Raw genomic sequence first — 18,018 nt, forward strand, 5'->3', positions numbered from 1 at the left:
CAGGAGGAGTAGCATAAATGCCAACATGGGTACACAGATCATAACAAGAAAAAGATTATTGGGAAGAACAGAACTGGAACCCTCTCAAATGGAAATCCATTTAATACTAGGATGTAGATATGGGGACAGATTTTTGAAAGCTGTCGATTGACAAAATGTATACCTAACTTTTAAATACAACTGCACTTACAGTTTGTGCATTTGCATATGAAAAGAGCCAATTCTTGTCATGTGCATATAAGAACCCAATGCAATCATAGTAATTACACATGCAAAATAGAGGTCCAGTTGTACAATCTTGACAATGATAAACAAGCACTCCTGTGAAATATCTCATTGACTTTAACAGGGCTGCTCACAAGACTGCAGAATCTGGCCTTAAGCGTGCAGTCATGCATATATTGGCCTACTATAGATATAGATCACATTACAGATTGTCACAGGTTGAGTACAGCTCTGACTTATACCTGGTTTTTCCCTCCCCAAAACTGAGAAAGCAGATAACTAAACTGAGCTCGAAGACAGTTGGGAGATACAAAATTCAGCCTTTCCTCTGTGTAGTGGGATATCTTTGGGAAAGTGGCTACTTGCTGTGGAAACTCAGGGAGTCTCAAATATTTAGCTTTTTAGTCTTTTAAAAGAAATCTTGAACAGAAACGTAGTGTACATATTTAACTAAGGCCCTGATTCTTGAGCCAGGACTCATAAGTACTCTGAAGCAAAGCCCCCTTACTTCTGGTGCAGGAGTGTGATGGGGCATCTGCCCAACACTGGCTTGTAAGGGGTTAATGGAGCCCTAGGGAGGCTGTGCAGAAAGCAGCCAATAGGAGAGGGGCTGCAAGGAGCAGCCAATAAGGGCCAGGCAGGCCCACACAAGAAGAGCTTCAGGGCAGAGCTGGTTCAGTTTCTCCCTAGATTTTGAGGATACAGGACTGTCTGTCTTGCAGGTGGAAGAAAGCTAGCATCCTGGACTGAGCAATGCTGGGTAGGAATAGGGGAGTGAGAGCAAGTTCTTGGTTGGCTGCTAAGACTGCCATGCTGAGGCCCTGAAGTAAGGATGAAGAAGATGCTAGGACTGTAGGGAAGTGGCCCAGGGAAACTGAGTGGTTGGAGGGGATGCAATACATGGCTGCCATCTACAGGGTCCCTGGGCCCAGTATCCAGAGTAGTGGGGCGGGTCTGGGTCTCCTCCCCACCTCCTCACCACTGAGGAAATGGCTGGGCTATTGGACTGCAGTACATACCCCTGGAAGGGTGGAGCACAGAGTGCGGCACAGCTGGAGAGCTGTGTCATGAAAATGATGCCATGGTCCTGGGAGTGATGTGACAGCGGTGAGACACCCCCAGCAGAGGGTGCACTGGCTAGCATAGCTAATCCCTGGGACAGTCAGCAGGAGGTGCCATAGTGGTGAGCCCCACCCATTGCAGGGTGATTAGAAATTTTGTAGTGGATTCCAGTAACTTTTTGAAAAGATATCATATTGAATTTCATATGAAGATGAATGTTATAATCAGTACTTATTCTAATGTTAAACTCAATTTTATACAGCCCCAAAACATTCAGTGTAGCACAGAACTGTATGCTGCAAGTGCACCAACTCCATAGTATTTGTTGTTAACTAGGTACAGAAATGCAAAATTTATTATGCATTCTATAAAAATAAGAGAAGTTGAGTATTTACATGACTGTTCTTTGTTGAGTAGTTCAGGGTAGAAACCAAAGCCCGTAGAAAGGTTTCTTTGCCTTTCTTGTACTTAAGGGCTAGATTTTGATACACATTGGTAAATCTCCTTACCCCACTACAGGTAGTCTTATTGAGTAAGGTGCCGCTAAACTGGAGCAAAGATATTAGAATCTGGATCTTATAATATTTGTGTTAGAAATGGGTGGTGGAATGGGTTTCTGAGACCAGTTTCAAGAAACTGCTGTTCTGAAAAGTCATTTGTCCACATGATAAGGCACTAGTTAGTATGGTGAGACATTCAGTATCTTCTAGAAATTCCCAGAGACTGGATTATCAAGGGTGAAGCAGAACATCTCAAAAACGAGAAACAAATTATTGTAGTAGAGATGAATTCTACATTTCAGCGGAAATGTTGCAGACACCTTAATTGCCACTCTAGAATATTTTCCACGCTACACAGTGAGGCAGATTTCTGAGGCTCAATAGTGACATCTTGTGGCCACTTAGAACCAATCCCCCCATTTCCTCTTCTAACTGCTTACATTCTTTGTCTGCTACAGTATCTAAAGATAAAGGTCAACTGTATGCATAGTGACTATCTCAGTTTTGTCCTGTCCTGCTTCACCCCTGATAATCCAGTCTCCGGGTATTTCTAGAGGATACTGAATGTCTCACCATATTGACTAGTGCCTTATCATATGGACAAATATGCACAAAGGACCAGAAAAGAACAACCACTGAATTTATTTTCCTGTGATAAAACAAGATTGAATTAACTTCTCTGTAAACTGAAGACTAATATTTTAGCTCGCTCCACTGCTTACCTTCTCATTTGCTGTTTTTTAGACTAAACAGGAGTAAACCATTTGTTGTTTTCTATATCCTATAAATCAGAGATGGAAGAGACAGTTTCAGTCTTTGAGTCTTATCTCCCTGCCAGTGTATGATATTTCTTTTCTGATTGTACCCATCTTATTGTACACAGAGTGTACCAGGGAAGGTGGCGAATGGAGATTATGGCAAAGGATGTTAGAAGGGTGGCAAACCCTCTTCTCTTACAAAAAGTGCACTGGATAGGATTCCTCAGACTGGTCAAAATTTCCCTTCTCTCCCCTCTATGTTGTGTGCCACCTGACTGCCATCCTTTTCCCCAGAGGTGGCTGGATTGCAGGGCTCCTGTAAATATTTAGGTTATGAACTAGGAAGTGCTCCACATGCGGAATTCTCATTGATTTTAGCCCGTCTGCGTTCAACTGCAATTCCAGACCAGGTTTATGGTGAGTAGTAAAGTACTGGGGGATCCTTCCAGCTCAGAGGTAGTATATAAATACTTCATAGTATGTATGACCCGAGTGCAGAATTCAAATGAGCCAGCTTTCAAAACAGTGAGACATGAAACTTAAATCTCAATGACAAACACACACCAAAACCCTTTGTCACCAGACAGAGAGACCTAAACCGCCTCAAACCCACAAAGCCTCCAGAGTGCCTGGGTCTGACTGAGCAGGGGACATGGCCAGCTGGTCAGTGCTTGACATCCAGGCGGTGGTTAATTTGTAATGAAAGAGGTGCCCGGGCTATGAACGGCCAAGCCTGCAGGTGCTGGGGCGCAGCCCTGGCATAAATTAAGCAGAACTCCGGCAGCTCCCCCGGTGCTTCTCGTAAGAGGGCGGCAGGGGTTGGTGGCAAATCCGGATTCCGCACGTCCACACGGGGCGGCTGGGAGCTCTTACCCAGAGAAAGGCGCAGGAAGGAAGAGCCACGCGCAAGCGAAGTGAGTGGGGGGGGGGAGGAGGGAGTCGCTCTCCACCCGCCCTGACGCGTTGCTATGGGAACAACCCGAGCGAGGACGTGCCCGGAGCAGCGGGCGCCGCCGTCCCCCAGACGCCGGCCCACGCTCTCCGCCCAGTCGGCCGCCGCCGCGCGCCGGGCTCCGAGGCACTGAACGCGCGCTGGGCACGGACCTCGGCCGGCCCCGTAGGGGGCGGCTCCTTCGGCGGCTGCCTCGGGTCTCTTAGCAACCGTAGGCGGGGCAGGAGCTGCCGGGCGGAAGGTGTGTGGGGGGCCGAGGGCAGGGTGTGGGGTCGTGACCCGCTCTACCCCCGGGCTCCCCAGGGGCGCTGACCCCACCGTGGGTCTGCGGGCTTCCGTGCGGGGAGAGGGGCTCGCAGGGCCGGGGTAGTCTAGGGAGCGGGCTGGCTGCGGGGGCCAGGCAGCGATCCCCTGCCCTTGCCCGTGGGCAGCGCTGCACGAGTGCCTGGGGGCACCAGGGGCAGATTCTGCCCCCCTCCCCCCAGGTTCAGCGCCGCAGGAGAGCGGGGTGGGTCCGTGGGTCGGTCTCGCGGGGCAGATCCCCAGCTCAGCCCTGAGGCCTGGATGTCACGGTGTCAGTAGGTTCCCATGCTGATGGGGGTCCGATCCGGCGTGTCTTGCACGCGCACAATTCCTGCTGACTGCAGGTGGAGGGCTAGAAGCTGCAGGATCGGGCCCCTTGTTTTGCTTCTCTTCCAGTGACACCCCGGCGTTAAAGAAACGAAATGGTTTACAATGAGAACCAGCTCTTTTCTGCACGGATACCGCTGTGGTATCTCCCATGAATGAAGTATTCGCCAGTGAAAATCCATTTTCAGGGAATAAGCCTCTCATTTCTCTCTGGTGGTTTGGTGGTGCTCATCCATGACACGTCAGCCAGGGCAAGTACTTCAGGTGTCCTGGATTGGACCCTAGGACAAGAGCTTGCATATATTTTTAGTTTATGAGCTCATTAATGGCCTGACATAGTACAGTACCATGCTCTTATGTTTAAATTAAGTGCTCAAGGTAATCTTATAAATTCCTAATCAAAGTGAGAAAGACATTGAAGTTTAGTTGGGCCAGATCAGAGTAAAAGGGTCCCAGCCCTCATTCAAGTAAATAGTGCCTTTGGCTTCAGTGGGACAATGTGAGTGGCTATGGGTTGCAGGATTGAGCACTTTCTGCAGTCCTGCATCTCCCACAATTCTGCTCCGTCTGGGTGCTCCCCTCCATGCTGCAGTTTCCAAAGGCAGTTCAAAGCTGCGGCACAGCATTCGCTGGCCACTCCTTTTTCTCCCACTTAACCAGAGGCACAGCAGTCAAGGAGCAGTTTGTTTTCTCTTCATCTTTTTTGTCTTTATTATTTTTTAACCATTTTCAGGCAATAGCGAGCTTTTTTTCTTTGTTCCAAACCTTCTGCTTGGTTTAGGGTTTGTGCAGCATCAAGGCCACAGCTGTGGGGAGCCTCTGCAGCAGTGCTTCCCTGCTGAGGTCCTCTGCCCTCTTTTATGTATGGCACAGCAGCTGTGCAAGTACCGGGCAAAGCACAAAAGGTGCTCAGTATGTGAGGGAGCTTCCCCAGGCTTGGCAGAGGGTATATTATGTCCAGCTTACTGCCAGCCAGCCAACCCACAGGACTCTGAATTGGACAGGCATGTTGGGGCCCCTACTCCCCCCCGCCCCAATAGCTATGACTCCACTGCAAAAGTCACAGAGCAGAACAGGGAGAGGCTCGGAGGAGGAGGACTTTATCCAGATGACCCAGAGGGGGAGGTAAATCTTGGAGTCACACAGTTAAGACCCTTGCAGGGCTACTGGTCCCCCTCCACAAGTCTTGAAATGGGTCTTAAGCACCTTAGGAAGAGAAGCAGGGCTCATAACCAGCCCCTTCCCTCCCAATTAGAGCCAGGGAACTCTGACAATGAGACCCCATCCGCAGCTTGGGGGAGTGGGACACTGAAGGGAAGGACTCAGAGGAAGAAGTTTCTAGAGAGCTCTGGGCTGTGCACAAAGCAAGCTGCAAAAGATCGTGCTCTGATTACAGCCAGGCAGTAATACTCTTAAAGTAGACCAAAAAGTGAAAAAAGCCCAAAAGAACTAAAAAGGGAAAGAATCTGGAAGGTTTTTTTCCCCCTGTGAAGTTTGAGGCCATGTGCAAAGAGGTTGTGATCACAATCCAGACCCATCCGAAGCAGATTCCTGAGGATAAGCCTCAAAGCAAATACTGTTCCTCAAAATCTTCCCCCGAGGCAGCAATTCTCCTGTATTTCTCTTTTGAGGATCGATCAGGGAGGAATGGGAAAAACCTGATGCAGATAGCATATTAACAAGCCTGACCTTAGGTTCTGCAAGCTGCAAGAACCAAAGAATGCTCTTACTGAAGTCTCAGCAGGAATCAAGGCACACTTCACAAGATCTATAGCAGCGATTCTCAACCTGCAGGCTGCATGCAGCCCAATTAGCAAATAGCTGTGGCCCGGCTCAGCTCTGGGCCGAAGGGCCAGCCCGCATGGTTCCTGGCTGCCTGGTGCAGTGGGGTCCGGGCTGCCCGGCCCCTTGGGGTCAGAGGTCTGGGGCTGCCCGGTGGCCCCACAAGCTCCAGGGTTTGGGGCAGCTGCCCGGCCCTGCAAGCTCTGGGGCAGCTGCCCAGCCCTGCAGGGTCAGGAGTCCCAGGCAGCCACGCAGCCCTGCAAGCTCTGGGGTCCGGGGCTGCCGCTCGGCTCCAGAACACCTGGCCAGCCTTGCATGACGGGGTACCGTGGTGGGCAGCCAGCTGGCCCCACACAGGGTCCTGGGTCGGGGTCAGGGCTAGGGCTGATGCTGTCCTGCCACCCAGTTTCTGCATCCCAGATAACACATTGTGGGCCACATATGCGGCCCACAATGATAAAGAAGTTGAGAGCCATATAGCAACTATCTATAGCAACTTCATGGGCCAAACAAGCAAGTGCTTCCACTGTTGAGAGATGCAGAGCAGACATATGGGCATCAGCTAACACCTGTATCAGACTTTCTCTCTTCCTTATAGGCCTTCTTTGGCAGAAAGGTCTTGCAGGCGGTGGCCCAGTAATAGTATTGCTTTCTGAGCAACCTCTGTAGGTGTGGGGGATTCCTTTTCTATCTCCTATATATGAGTAAACTGTCAAATTTTAGAAAGGTTATATAACAAAAGATGCTGGTATGTAATTGCATGTTCAGCTAACAAGAATGTAATGTAATTATAATAAAACACTGTGTTTTCAGTAAGGGAGAAGCACTGAAATTTTAATCTTGAAGCAAAGATGCAAGCGTTAATGCCTGAGCCTCAGATTTATGTAGAAAGAACTCTGGCCCTCATCAAACCAGATGTAATTGACAAAGAAGAAGAAATAGAAGATATAATTCTCAGATCAGGATTCACCATTGTTCAGGTAATATGCTTTACATAAAACAAGATTCTGCACATTGTTGGTTTTGATTTGAAATTTGTTTATGATCTGATAAGCAAGATGCAAACACCACCAATTTGGTTGACTTAATGTACCCTTTCTACACACATGCACATCATATATCATTTGACAGCTTATGTCTACTTTAAGATGAGGTATGATGTGGAGCTGTCACGTGGTACCATTACCATAGAAATGGGGATAAACAATAACACTAACATCATCCTGTTAAAATGGCCACTATGAAATATTTGCATTCGTTTCTGTTAGTCTAATGACTCTATGTATTATTTCAAGACCTAAAATTGGATTTCTTTGTGACATCAAAGAATCACGACAACAATCCAAAGGGTTCAACAAAATCTAATACATTTGTACAGGTATCATTGAAATGTAACAGCACTGGTGACATTTCTAGTCAACATCATTATCATCCATCTTTTCATCATTGTGATCTCTGTCGAGAGGGCGTGGATTATCACAGTCTTCGTTACATAAGCAAGTACACCGTTCTGTGCAGGGAAGATTGTTCTGAGTACAGACGCCAATTATTATGCAGCGATCTCTTCTTTTACTGGCACAGATAAGATCTTGTATAAGCTCAGATGCCATTGAGCCCATGAAGAATGCAAGAAGCAGTTCATCATCCACCTATTTCCATCCATATTGCAATGGTGATCCAATGTCTGGTTTACCTATGTGTGAAGACATCCAAATCTGTGTTTGCCAAGATGCTTTTTTGACATGTTCTTCAAAACTGTCCTCACCTGGTGGGAGTTGGCCAGTGACTTGTCCTTTTTGATGGCTAGATTGAGGTGTGAACAACTCATGTCTCTGGGGGTCTCCTTTCCTTTCTTACTCTGGTCATACAACAGTGCTACCAACTTCCTTGCTGTCCACCACTTTCTGCCAGTTTGACAAGATCTCTGAAGCAGTAAGCTCCCTTTGTTTTGGCAGTATTAGATACAGATTTTTTTCCCCAATACCAAATAGGGATGACAGAGTCATATCCTGCTAATGTGTGTGCAGCAAGAAGGATGCTGCAGAAATCAGGAGTGAGTGCGTCACAAATTGCATGCACAGGTATGAAGCAGTGCTTGTCAGCATGCTGGTAATGGTGCCCGTTTCAATCTACATGTTATCTTTGTGTTCCAGCAACGGCCAAAATATCTGTATCAGGTAACCTAATTACTATGGTTTCTTTGACACCAAAAGATCCAAAAGCCATGTTGGTACATACATCATGCAGAAGCATCCTTGTATCCACTTTCTCTTCAGTACTGTACAAATCTTGAGCTTCTTCACGGACTTTGCTACTTCACCATTGGAAAAGCCTCCAGCAAGGAGTGTTTGAGTTGGAGGTGCTCCTACACTCTCAGGTGCATTTTGAACCATATGTTTACAGAGAATTTTTACAAGTGACTGCTTGTATGCCACAGTTTGAAACTTTTTCCACCATCCACCAATCACCTGGTATTTCTTGCATCCAGTCGTGGATCCTGTCCAGGCTCTCTCTTTATGAAGTTTTCACAGAGTTACAGTTGTCATATCCATATCAAAGGCTTCAGTTACAGAATCAGCTTTGACAAATCTTTTTAGGACCTGCCTCAGGTACTCAGCAGCCAATTCACTGAATGTGTGGAATTTGTCTCCAGCCATCACTTGTATGAAAACCATGTCATCTCTGATGTACACTGATTTCTTTGTTGCATGCTCTTAGCTCATGGATTTCTTCAGCTTGAGTTTCCAGATGATGCCCTAATTAAGCTTAGTCTGTTCTTCTTAGAGTTCCATGAGCATGGAAGAAGGACATAGACTTAGGTCCTATTGGAATACTAAGAACACTTGCCATTGAAACATCATCTCTGCATCTTGCTAAGGACAGGGCTGTGCAGAAAAAAATTTCTGGACTGATAGCTGCTGTGATTCTCTCTCTTCCTTCCCACCCCCCCATGTCATGTCAGACTTACATTTGGTCTACGCCATTTCAGCATAGGTGCTGACTTCTGCTCCCGCCGGTGGGTGTTCAACCTCCCCACTGCCCCCGGCCCTGCCCCGACTCCACCCCTGCCCTGCCCCCTCCTGCCCTGCCCCCATTCCAACCCCTTCCCCAAAGTCCCTGCCCCAACTCTGCCCCCTCCCTGCCCCTATTCTAACTCGTTCCCCAAATCCCCCACCCTGCCTCTTCCCTGCCTCCTCCCCTGAGCGTGCCATGTTCCCGCTCCTCCGCCTCCCTCCAAGTTCACCGCCAAACAGCTGTTTGGCGGCGGCAAGGCAGGAAGCGCTGGGAGGTAGGTGGAGGATCGGAGACACGGCACGCTCAGGGGAGGAGGCGGAGGAGGAATGGGGCGCGGGGTGGAGGGAGCTTGGCTGCCAGTGGCACCCACTAATTTTCCCGCGTGGATGCTCCAGCCCTGGAGCACCCATGGAGTCGGCACTACGCATTTCAACTAATGTTTTGACGCCAGATTTCTTGACTGGGCTGAAGAGGCTATGTGTCTCAAGTACACTTCTTGCAAATCTCTCCATTTGTTCACCACCAACATCTGCTATTTTCAGTAGAGAATCTTGTACATCTATTACATGCAATCTAGTAGATATGTTGATAAGCATCTCTGAATGTGATTCCGGGTCAAATGAGTTTTTGTCATATTGTTGATGACATGGTTGGTGAGATCTGTCACATGCTCCTCATCCCTCTTCAGTACAGAAGCAAGGGCTGTTTGTGGACTTTGTCTTCACTACTTCTTTCTCTCTTAGCTTTTCCATATTCATAATAAGTTGTGTATTGTCATCTCTAACACTAATACTAACCTGTGCATAAGTGTCACTGAATTCAAAAGCTAGTTTCTAGAATATTTCAAAGGATAGTACTGCATGCATAGGCAATTATAAATTAAAACTTTCTGTGAGGCAGACTAGATGCTACATTATATGTACAAAAGCTTACAAATGAAGAAGCATCCCTTTAGGAATTCATATATTTATATCTACTCACTGTGCAGCACAAATTATGGGCACGTAATCTAGTGTTACTGGTGAACAGCCTTCAGTGTTAAACTGATCTGGTCAGCCAATTTCAACTGAAAAAATAGAAAACGATTATAATCACTTGCGACACTTCGACAATTAAGAATATGCAATGTGAAAATATTTCATGTTAATATATTGCAAAATGTTGATATTCGCTGTCTTTGCCAAATGCTAAACAGCTTAATCATTTCTAGGGGGGGGAAATTTGCCCATGCAAAACCAATACAAATTTTTTAATGCATTGTCATTTGGTAGCTATGACCTATAAACACCACATTAAGGTGTTGAAATTAACTGAAACAGTAAAAACTATAGTCATAGTCATGTTGTTGTGTTTCTAGAACTGTGCAAAAAATGACACTTCCTTATTTTGAGTACTATAGTTTCAGCTTTCCTACAGGCTTATGACCCCACTTGACAGCTCAACATCATGCTTCAGCTAAACACACATAAAATAAGCTTTCAAATGAGGTATAATGAGCAGGGGCGGGTACGTTAAATTAAAAAAATATGGGCCTTTTTGGAGAATTGCCTCACACCTAAGAAAAGTGATTTCAAAAATAGCATCTTGCTGTTCCATAGTTATTGTCTCAGTGGGTTCTATAGGCAATAGCATCCTGAGGTTCCATATTTATTATATCTGGGAGTTCCATATAAAATGGCTTAGTTTACAAGGGGGGATGCTGGAACAATTTTTATGCTGATCATGAAAACTATAGAAACCATGTATTTGGTGTTTATTACTACTTCAAGACCGGGGTGCGGCAGTACCCCCAGCACTCATAGTTTCAGCACCACTGTTTACAAGTCAGAACAAGATTTTTCTAACTGCCAGCACTGTAAATAAAACATAGAATACTAATTGATTTTCAGATACTTTATATTATCAACAGCCACCATCACCAGAAGGAAAGATTCTATTCGTACAAATGAGCTGGTAATTCTGCTGCTGCTGCAAGAGGCGGAACAGAATGCAGCTTCCATAGAAACATTGACTCTGCATTGCTGGCAGCAGGGAAAACATTGATTTTGTCAATAAACTCTGTACCCGGGACTTTGACAACATATAGGGAGCAGATACATGCAAATGTCAAGCAACAATTTAAAATTTTAAACTGAATCACTTTTCTAAGAATACAGCAGAACCCCACCAAGTCTTTTCTGCTGTGTGCATTTGCTAAGTTCATTGCAAGTCATTGATTTGCAATTGGTTTCCCAGTCACTGCAGTTCTTAAACTCTCTCTCATTATAGAACAGAAGTGAATTAGCCCTGTCACTTCAAGATGGAAGTGGAGGCACCACCTTCCCTTGCAGCCTCAGGAGCAGCTCTGATGTGAACCCAGAGCATTCTGAGCAGTGTTTATCTCTTTACTGCCACAGCTGCCAAACACCTGGCCCCTCAAGAGAGAGAGGAGAGAGTAGCTCAGGCTCTTCCATTGCCTGCTTCCCTGCCAGGCCATTGGAGGCCCAGTGGGAGTTGGAAAGAAGATCAACTGGCTGTGGCTGAGCCTAGGGAAATGTCTAGCAAGGATGTTCCAGGAGCTGTGGGGAGGGAGCTATAAGAGTTGGCAGTGCCACTTCTATAGCAGCAGGAATTCCCAGTAGAAGACTTGTAGGGTGCATTTGCTCCTTTTTCACTGCAGAAGAAGCAAAGTGGAGCAAAGATGTACCCCAAAGTATGGCTTGTGGTCCCTTGACCTCTGAATTAATATGTGCATCTCTCAGGCTGTAAAGGTTGGGTATCACTGGCTTAAAGTAGGTTTCAGAGTAACAGCCGTGTTAGTCTGTATTCGCAAAAAGAAAAGGAGTACTTGTAGCACCTTAGAGACTAACCAATTTATTTGAGCATGAGCTTTCGTGAGCTACAGCTCACTTCATCAGTAAATTAAAGTAATTAAAGTAATTACTGTTCATTGGATTTTAGGAACTGGCCACTAGATGTCACCATTATACAGCTGTGTTGAATTATTTTGTATTTTAGGTTTCAGAGTAACAGCCGTGTTAGTCTGTATTCGCAAAAAGAAAAGGAGTACTTGTGGCACCTTAGAGACTAACCAATTTATTTGAGCATGAGCTTTCCGATGAAGTGAGCTGTAGCTCACGAAAGCTCATGCTCAAATAAATTGGTTAGTCTCTAAGGTGCCACAAGTACTCCTTTTCTTTTTGTCTTTTAGAGGTGGCAGTTCAGAAACCTAAGTGGAGCAAGTTGAGCTGCTCAGAAACAGCTTGATAGACAAGTAAAACCCTTGTATTCATCTCAGTTGAAATGTTCCTTTTCAGCCCATTAAATTCCAGCTACTAAAATAGTAGGTGTCAAGTATAGTATATTTGCTATGGAATTGTACATGAAGCTTTAATGGAGTAAGGACTAGAAAACTTTACCTTCATTTTTTTTTCAAAATCATAATTTTCTGTATCATTTTTAGTACATCAGAAAAGTTCCCCCCCCCCCCCCAAAAAACATTTTATTTGCTTTACATGTAATGTATCAAATTTCACAAAGACAAAATCTGAGACCTGGTAACATAGAGTGCTTAAAGCTTCCTGTGAGGTACCCAGTGACCTCAACATTAAAGTCAATAGTAACTGAAGGTGCTCCAATGTCAGAGGGCTGGGCTCAAAAAGCACAAATTTTTCTTTAATTTCTTTTGCTTGCTTTCTTTAGTGAATGTTGTATGCTTACTCAGTCCCCACTAATAATCTGCCACTGATAATTGCCTTAATCCTTGCTATTTGCAAGCTAGTTAGTTATTCTGGAGAATATACAAATATATATACTTTGAATGAAAAATCGAACAGTCCTATAGGTAGTGGTCTAGGATGAAGAGAAGATTGCATAAAAGTGCAAAATAGTATTGCTGAGCTGAATAACTAAACCACAGACCACTGATAATGCATTCAGTTTCTTGAATACAGTCTAATTAGAATAATGCATTAGGTCAAACATCAATTTAAAAAATGCTATAGCATGTTTATGGTTAGAAAATTGACTAAAATGACATCTTGTGTGTATTCTGATTTGTGTCTGCTTACTTTTTGTCAGTAAATTAAGTTTTTACTGCTCTTTACTCTTGTAAGCACTGCAGAACCAATACAGCTGTGGGAGAGTGAGCTGGATTATTTTCCCAGTTGTACATCATCAACAGAAATTGACACTTCCATTTGTGGAATATTTATTATTACTTGAGACAGAAAGAAAGAATATAACTTGTCTTTCAGAGCCCAGTTGAGCTTGCAGGGTTGGCGGTCAGAAAAAATGTTTTACTTGTACGTTGCTCAGATTTTATGTGGAAGCTACCAAGACACAAACATGAGATCCCACAATACCATTTTGTCTCATTTCAGCACATTTTAAAGAAGACATAATGGCTGCTGATAAATAGCTTAATGTAGGAAATTGGAGAGTTATAAATTCATTACAAGCGCTGGAAAATATAAATTATGCAATATAGCATTTTTATGTAAATCTTGGTGGTGTTCATCCATGACTAATACAATATATGCTTAAAATAGAAGCTTACTTTTTCCTTTTCTTTGTTTTTTAGAAACGAAAGCTCCAACTAAGCCCAGAGCAATGCAGCAACTTTTATGCAGATCAATATGGCAAAATGTTTTTTCCTAATTTAACAGCATATATGAGTTCTGGGCCTTTAGTTGCTATAGTTCTTGCCAGACATCATGCTATCGCATACTGGAAAGAGTTGATTGGACCATCAAATAGTATAAGAGCTAAGGAAACGCACCCTGACAGGTAACGTACTGAAAAATAGATTTAGGGTCAAATTCTGGCCTCGCTGAAGTGAAGGGTTGACTTCACTAGGGTGAGGATTTCACCCTTACTGTAGAAAATTAATAAAGGTTTGGGCTAACCTTTTTCATTTTGAAATTATGGCACAAAAAAGAAACAAAAGATTTTGTTAACTGGAAAGATTTTGTTTATTGGACCTCATTTATTGCAATCTGAGTGAGAAAGCTTTTCTCTATTGCTTTTAGTTTAAGAGCAATCTATGGAACAGATGATCTGAGGAATGCAGTTCATGGCAGTATCAGATTTTCCTCAGCAGAAAGAGAAATTCAGTTCATGTTTCCTGAAGGTACAGAGTTAGCATTTATTTGCCTGTAAACTTCAAGTCGTCTTTAGGAGTGTATGGCTCCTGCCCTATTCCTACCTGTCTGTAGCCAAACATTCAGTGTAGAACATAGGCTCGTAAAGGGGGGTTGAAAAATGTTTTAGAACAGTTTGGTCCCATTTTCATTGACTAACTAAACTATGGCTGAGCTGCTATGCCATGTGGAGCAGAAAATAGCAAAATCTATTTGAAGAGCTACCCAAATCACAGTGGTTGGGAATTAATTTCCCTTCTGCCCCACAGATACTGCAAATGCCCCTCTATGAATTTGAATTGGCAAATTGACAGGCAAATTTAGGGAATGGGAGGAACCGTGGAGCTACTTCGTATCAGCATGTTTCACTGGGAGCAGAGCGGCTTTCCAAGTGAAAATCTGCCCTGGAGTTACTGTTGATCTGAAATGGTTGAATTCCCTCTTCTGAGACTGAGGTAGGGGATTCATGCTCACCCACTGGTGGAGGGTCACATGGCAGTACAGTTCAGGAGCCAAGTTCCAATTGGCGTGGACAAAGGCACCTGTGAGCTTTGGGACAGAGCCCTTTGCTTGTTCCATAGGTTAAGGGGAAGGATGATACAATCCTCAAAGGAGTAATTCTAAGCAAAATCTGTGATTAGATACTCATGGAGTTTCCTATCCACTACACCAGAAAACCAAATAGGAGTAGCATGTGGTCCTGAGTTTAAAACCATTTTAGTTGGAACTATGTTTAAACAGAATTCAAACCACTTGAAAACCTGTCTCAAATCCTGTCGCAGGTCTTTCTTTAGTATGAATGTTAGTCTTTCTTCCCCTGGAGATCATGCATTTTCCCTCTTCAGAATCCCATGTAAACCGTTCTATCTCTGTCCCTTGCCCCACAATAAAAATGCAATATCTGATGTAGGTCCTCCAGGGTGACAAGCCAGCTCCACAGCGGTAGTGGGGCACTGAAGAAGTAGCCCCCAATGGGCTCTCCCAATAAATATCCAGTGAAATGGGTGGGTCCTCAATTTGTCTTATTTCTTCCTCTCCCCCAATCATCTATACGGGTGCTTTTTTTCCCCTGGACCAACCACTGCCAGTGTATGATCACTAAGATACAATATCCAGGAGCTCCATCCATCTTAGAATTGCTTTGGGGGCAACACACCGCAGTAGCTCTGTGTCATGGTGTATGGCTTGCAGAGAAGCCATACAAAGGGTTAAGTATTATCAATTACAAGGAAAATATAACCACGGTATATTAAACATTTGAAGGAAAGTAATTTTTTAACATTATAAGCAAATTGCTTTGCAATAATTCAACTCACATGGCTATTCTTTCCAGTGATTATTGAGCCAATTCCAGTTGGACAAGCTGCAAAGGATTACCTGAACCTCTATGTCAATCCTACACTACTAGCTGGGCTCACCGAGCTTTGTAAGCAGAAACCAGCAGATCCATTGGTTTGTACTCTGTTGTACAAAATTCTTCCCTTGTATTATGTTTGCTTTATGGTGACGTTCATGGCTCCTGATAATATTTCACGGAAAGCTGCTTTACCTCTCTTCGTAGAAATCAAGGGCCAGCTAAGGTACACTGATGTCAAATATCTGCCTCTCTACCTAGTTTAGCTGGGAGAAACCAGTACTGGGTACCAGTAGGCATGAGTAAGATTAAATGCTTTGTGACAGTTTGCTAATACAGTGAAGCTCTGGCAGCTTTTTAGACAAAAAAAAATTATATATATATATGCCTGCAGGATCCCTCAAAAAAAGATTTCTGTATTTTAACTTCTGCTATATGTGCTACAATTAGTAATATCAAATTAACTGCTTATCTTAGGTTGGGACTCTCTTGGTCATGTGATCACGTTCACCCTAGTTAACATAAACTTTGACCCCTGAGTAGTTCTCCAATGAAACCATCTACAGGTGTCCAACTGTTTTCTTATGACCCCTTTCCAGTCATCTATACTGCTGCAATGAATTCGGTATAAAGGCCCACGTCACTGACTAAACCTCTTGACCTTCTGTCATCATTAATCTCCTTAAATAAGCGTCTTATCCAAAGCCCATTGAAGTGAATAGAAAGACTCCCATATGACTGTATGAACGTTGGTGCAGGACATAAAAAGTTTAATTTTCTCCGAAGCTGAAAAATTTAGAAGTCTTCCTTGCCCCTTAACTATGCTAACTTTTTACTCCTACATCATCTTGTCTGTACATTTGCTATCACTGTTCTCTTTGCCTTGACTCTCTCTGCTGAAATACTTATTCTTATTGTTTTAATCATTTCTCTAAAATGCAGTAACCTATAACCTCTTCCTCCCAGTTGCACCACTTTTTGTCACTGTGTATGAATTCAACTGTTTTGTGTTTAGTGTTCAGATCTGCTCAATGCCCTAGTCCCTTAGATTCTTCCCTGTAACCTCCTAGGATTATTTTATTTAAAGTCTACCTGTCTGTAACCCTTGTCAAAGCATTGTATTCATATCTGATACTAATCCCTGCTTCCATTTCCCTTCTACTACTCTATCAATTCTCCTCTCCCTTCACAGTACTGTAAGCAATTTACTAGTACTTAACACTTGACATCCACTAATTAGTGTTCAATAGCCCTATGAAGTATGCAAGTATGTGTGATAAACTCCATTTTACAAATGGAGAAATCAAGGCAGAGAGGGTAAGTAATTTGCCTAAGGCCAGAGTGAGTCATTAGCAAATGGAATTAGAACTCAGGCATTCCTGCCTTTCACATCTGTGCTTAGATACCATTACAGTTTGCTAGAAAATTTACACGATGTGTTGCGTTTTCAAAAAGTACCAGAACATCACATTTGTTGACTTCTCAAGGGGTCCATTTCCTGCCTGTAAGGGTTACTGTAAGGTACTCAAACATGATTGCGGTGTGGAAAGTTGTGACACTGACTTTGTATGAAGGGCTCAATGTGTTGAAGTAGCTGGCAGCGTTGATAGAACTGACATAATTTAATAATACTTTTCTGTAAGCATTTGAGTGCATATTCTATTTTCAAAATAGAATCCTCATACTTATTATTTGTACTGAGGTAGGGCTAAAATGCCCCTGTACAAACACTTATACAGAGAAAGTCCCTGACATGAAAAGTCTAAAATTCATTTTAAGCAGCTCAAGACTGAAGAGCAATATGTAGTATGAATAGATTAAAAAGGCAAACTTGGTAAATAGAGTTTATGGCTTACTATAAACAGGGCTGTACAGTTTTGCATACTTTAATAGTGTCTCAAACAAAGGGTGTGTTGTGTTTAGTAGTGTCTGTATCAAGATAGTGTCTTTAATAAAAAGGGTCAGTTTTTATGGAAGTGAAATGGTTTTTCATGTTTTCTTTATATAGTTATAGAAGATGTTCTTTTCATCCTGTAGATTTGGTTTGCTGATTGGTTGATAGAACATAATCCCAATAAACCTAGGCTACAGCAGTGGATGACTGTGGAAGAACCTTAAGGATGAAAGTCCAGTGGAGATTTTTTTAAACACTATCAACTTAAGATGCTTATTAGTATCATTTTAAGTGTATTTGTGACTAATATTACATGAAATAAATGTTAGTGTTATAACCAACTACAAATTGACTAGTAATCATTGGATAAGTTGAACTAGTAATTATTTGTTTTAGGATCTATTCCCATTAAATTAATAAACATAGAATCACATGCTGCAGTTTATTGTGCTGGGTGATAAATGACATCATACTTTTAGTGACATTTTCCCTCTCTGCCTTGGTTTAACCTACCCATAGAGAACCAAGTTCTTATTTACACTGCTGTACATCCAAAGTAATTCAGTTGTTTCTAATGAGTTACTCATGTGGCTGTTTCCAAAAGACACTTTTGACCTGTACTTTGTGAAATCAGGTCTTGCTTACAGCATCTGCTTATACTTCAACATAATGTTAAGTGACTAGATGCACTCCAAGAACCATGTATGCATGCCTGCAATTTCAGCA

General features: G+C 43.4%; 1 protein-coding gene across 4 annotated transcripts; it reads left to right on the plus strand.

Annotated features, from left to right (window-relative positions):
• Positions 1–2,939: 2,939 nt before the first annotated feature.
• Positions 2,940–17,640, plus strand: NME5 (NME/NM23 family member 5). 4 transcript variants are annotated; one of them, XM_048862042.2, is made up of 6 exons: positions 2,940–2,962; positions 6,723–6,889; positions 13,486–13,691; positions 13,934–14,034; positions 15,378–15,496; positions 17,436–17,640. In XM_048862042.2, the coding sequence occupies exons 2-6, from the start codon at positions 6,761–6,763 to the stop codon at positions 17,514–17,516; spliced, it is 636 nt and encodes a 211-aa protein (XP_048717999.2). In that variant the 5' UTR covers positions 2,940–2,962; positions 6,723–6,760; the 3' UTR covers positions 17,517–17,640. The 4 variants fall into 4 exon arrangements, with proteins under 4 accessions (XP_048717999.2, XP_048717998.2, XP_048717996.2 ...); XM_048862041.2 differs by lacking the exon at positions 2,940–2,962 and adding an exon at positions 3,368–3,459; XM_048862039.2 differs by lacking the exon at positions 2,940–2,962 and adding an exon at positions 3,561–3,738.
• The last annotated feature ends 378 nt before the right edge of the window (positions 17,641–18,018 follow it).

Source organism: Caretta caretta, chromosome 8, assembly GCF_965140235.1.
Source record: "Caretta caretta isolate rCarCar2 chromosome 8, rCarCar1.hap1, whole genome shotgun sequence".
Taxonomy (NCBI): Eukaryota; Metazoa; Chordata; order Testudines; family Cheloniidae; genus Caretta; species Caretta caretta.

Bases quoted from the DNA above. Each gene is read 5' to 3' on its own strand.
- NME5 (XM_048862042.2), top strand. From the start codon at position 6,761: ATGCAAGCGTTAATGCCTGAGCCTCAGATTTATGTAGAAAGAACTCTG. The intron at 13,692-13,933 runs GTAACGTACTGA...TATTGCTTTTAG, and splicing joins AAGGAAACGCACCCTGACAG to TTTAAGAGCAATCTATGGAA. The intron at 14,035-15,377 runs GTACAGAGTTAG...TATTCTTTCCAG, and splicing joins TCAGTTCATGTTTCCTGAAG to TGATTATTGAGCCAATTCCA.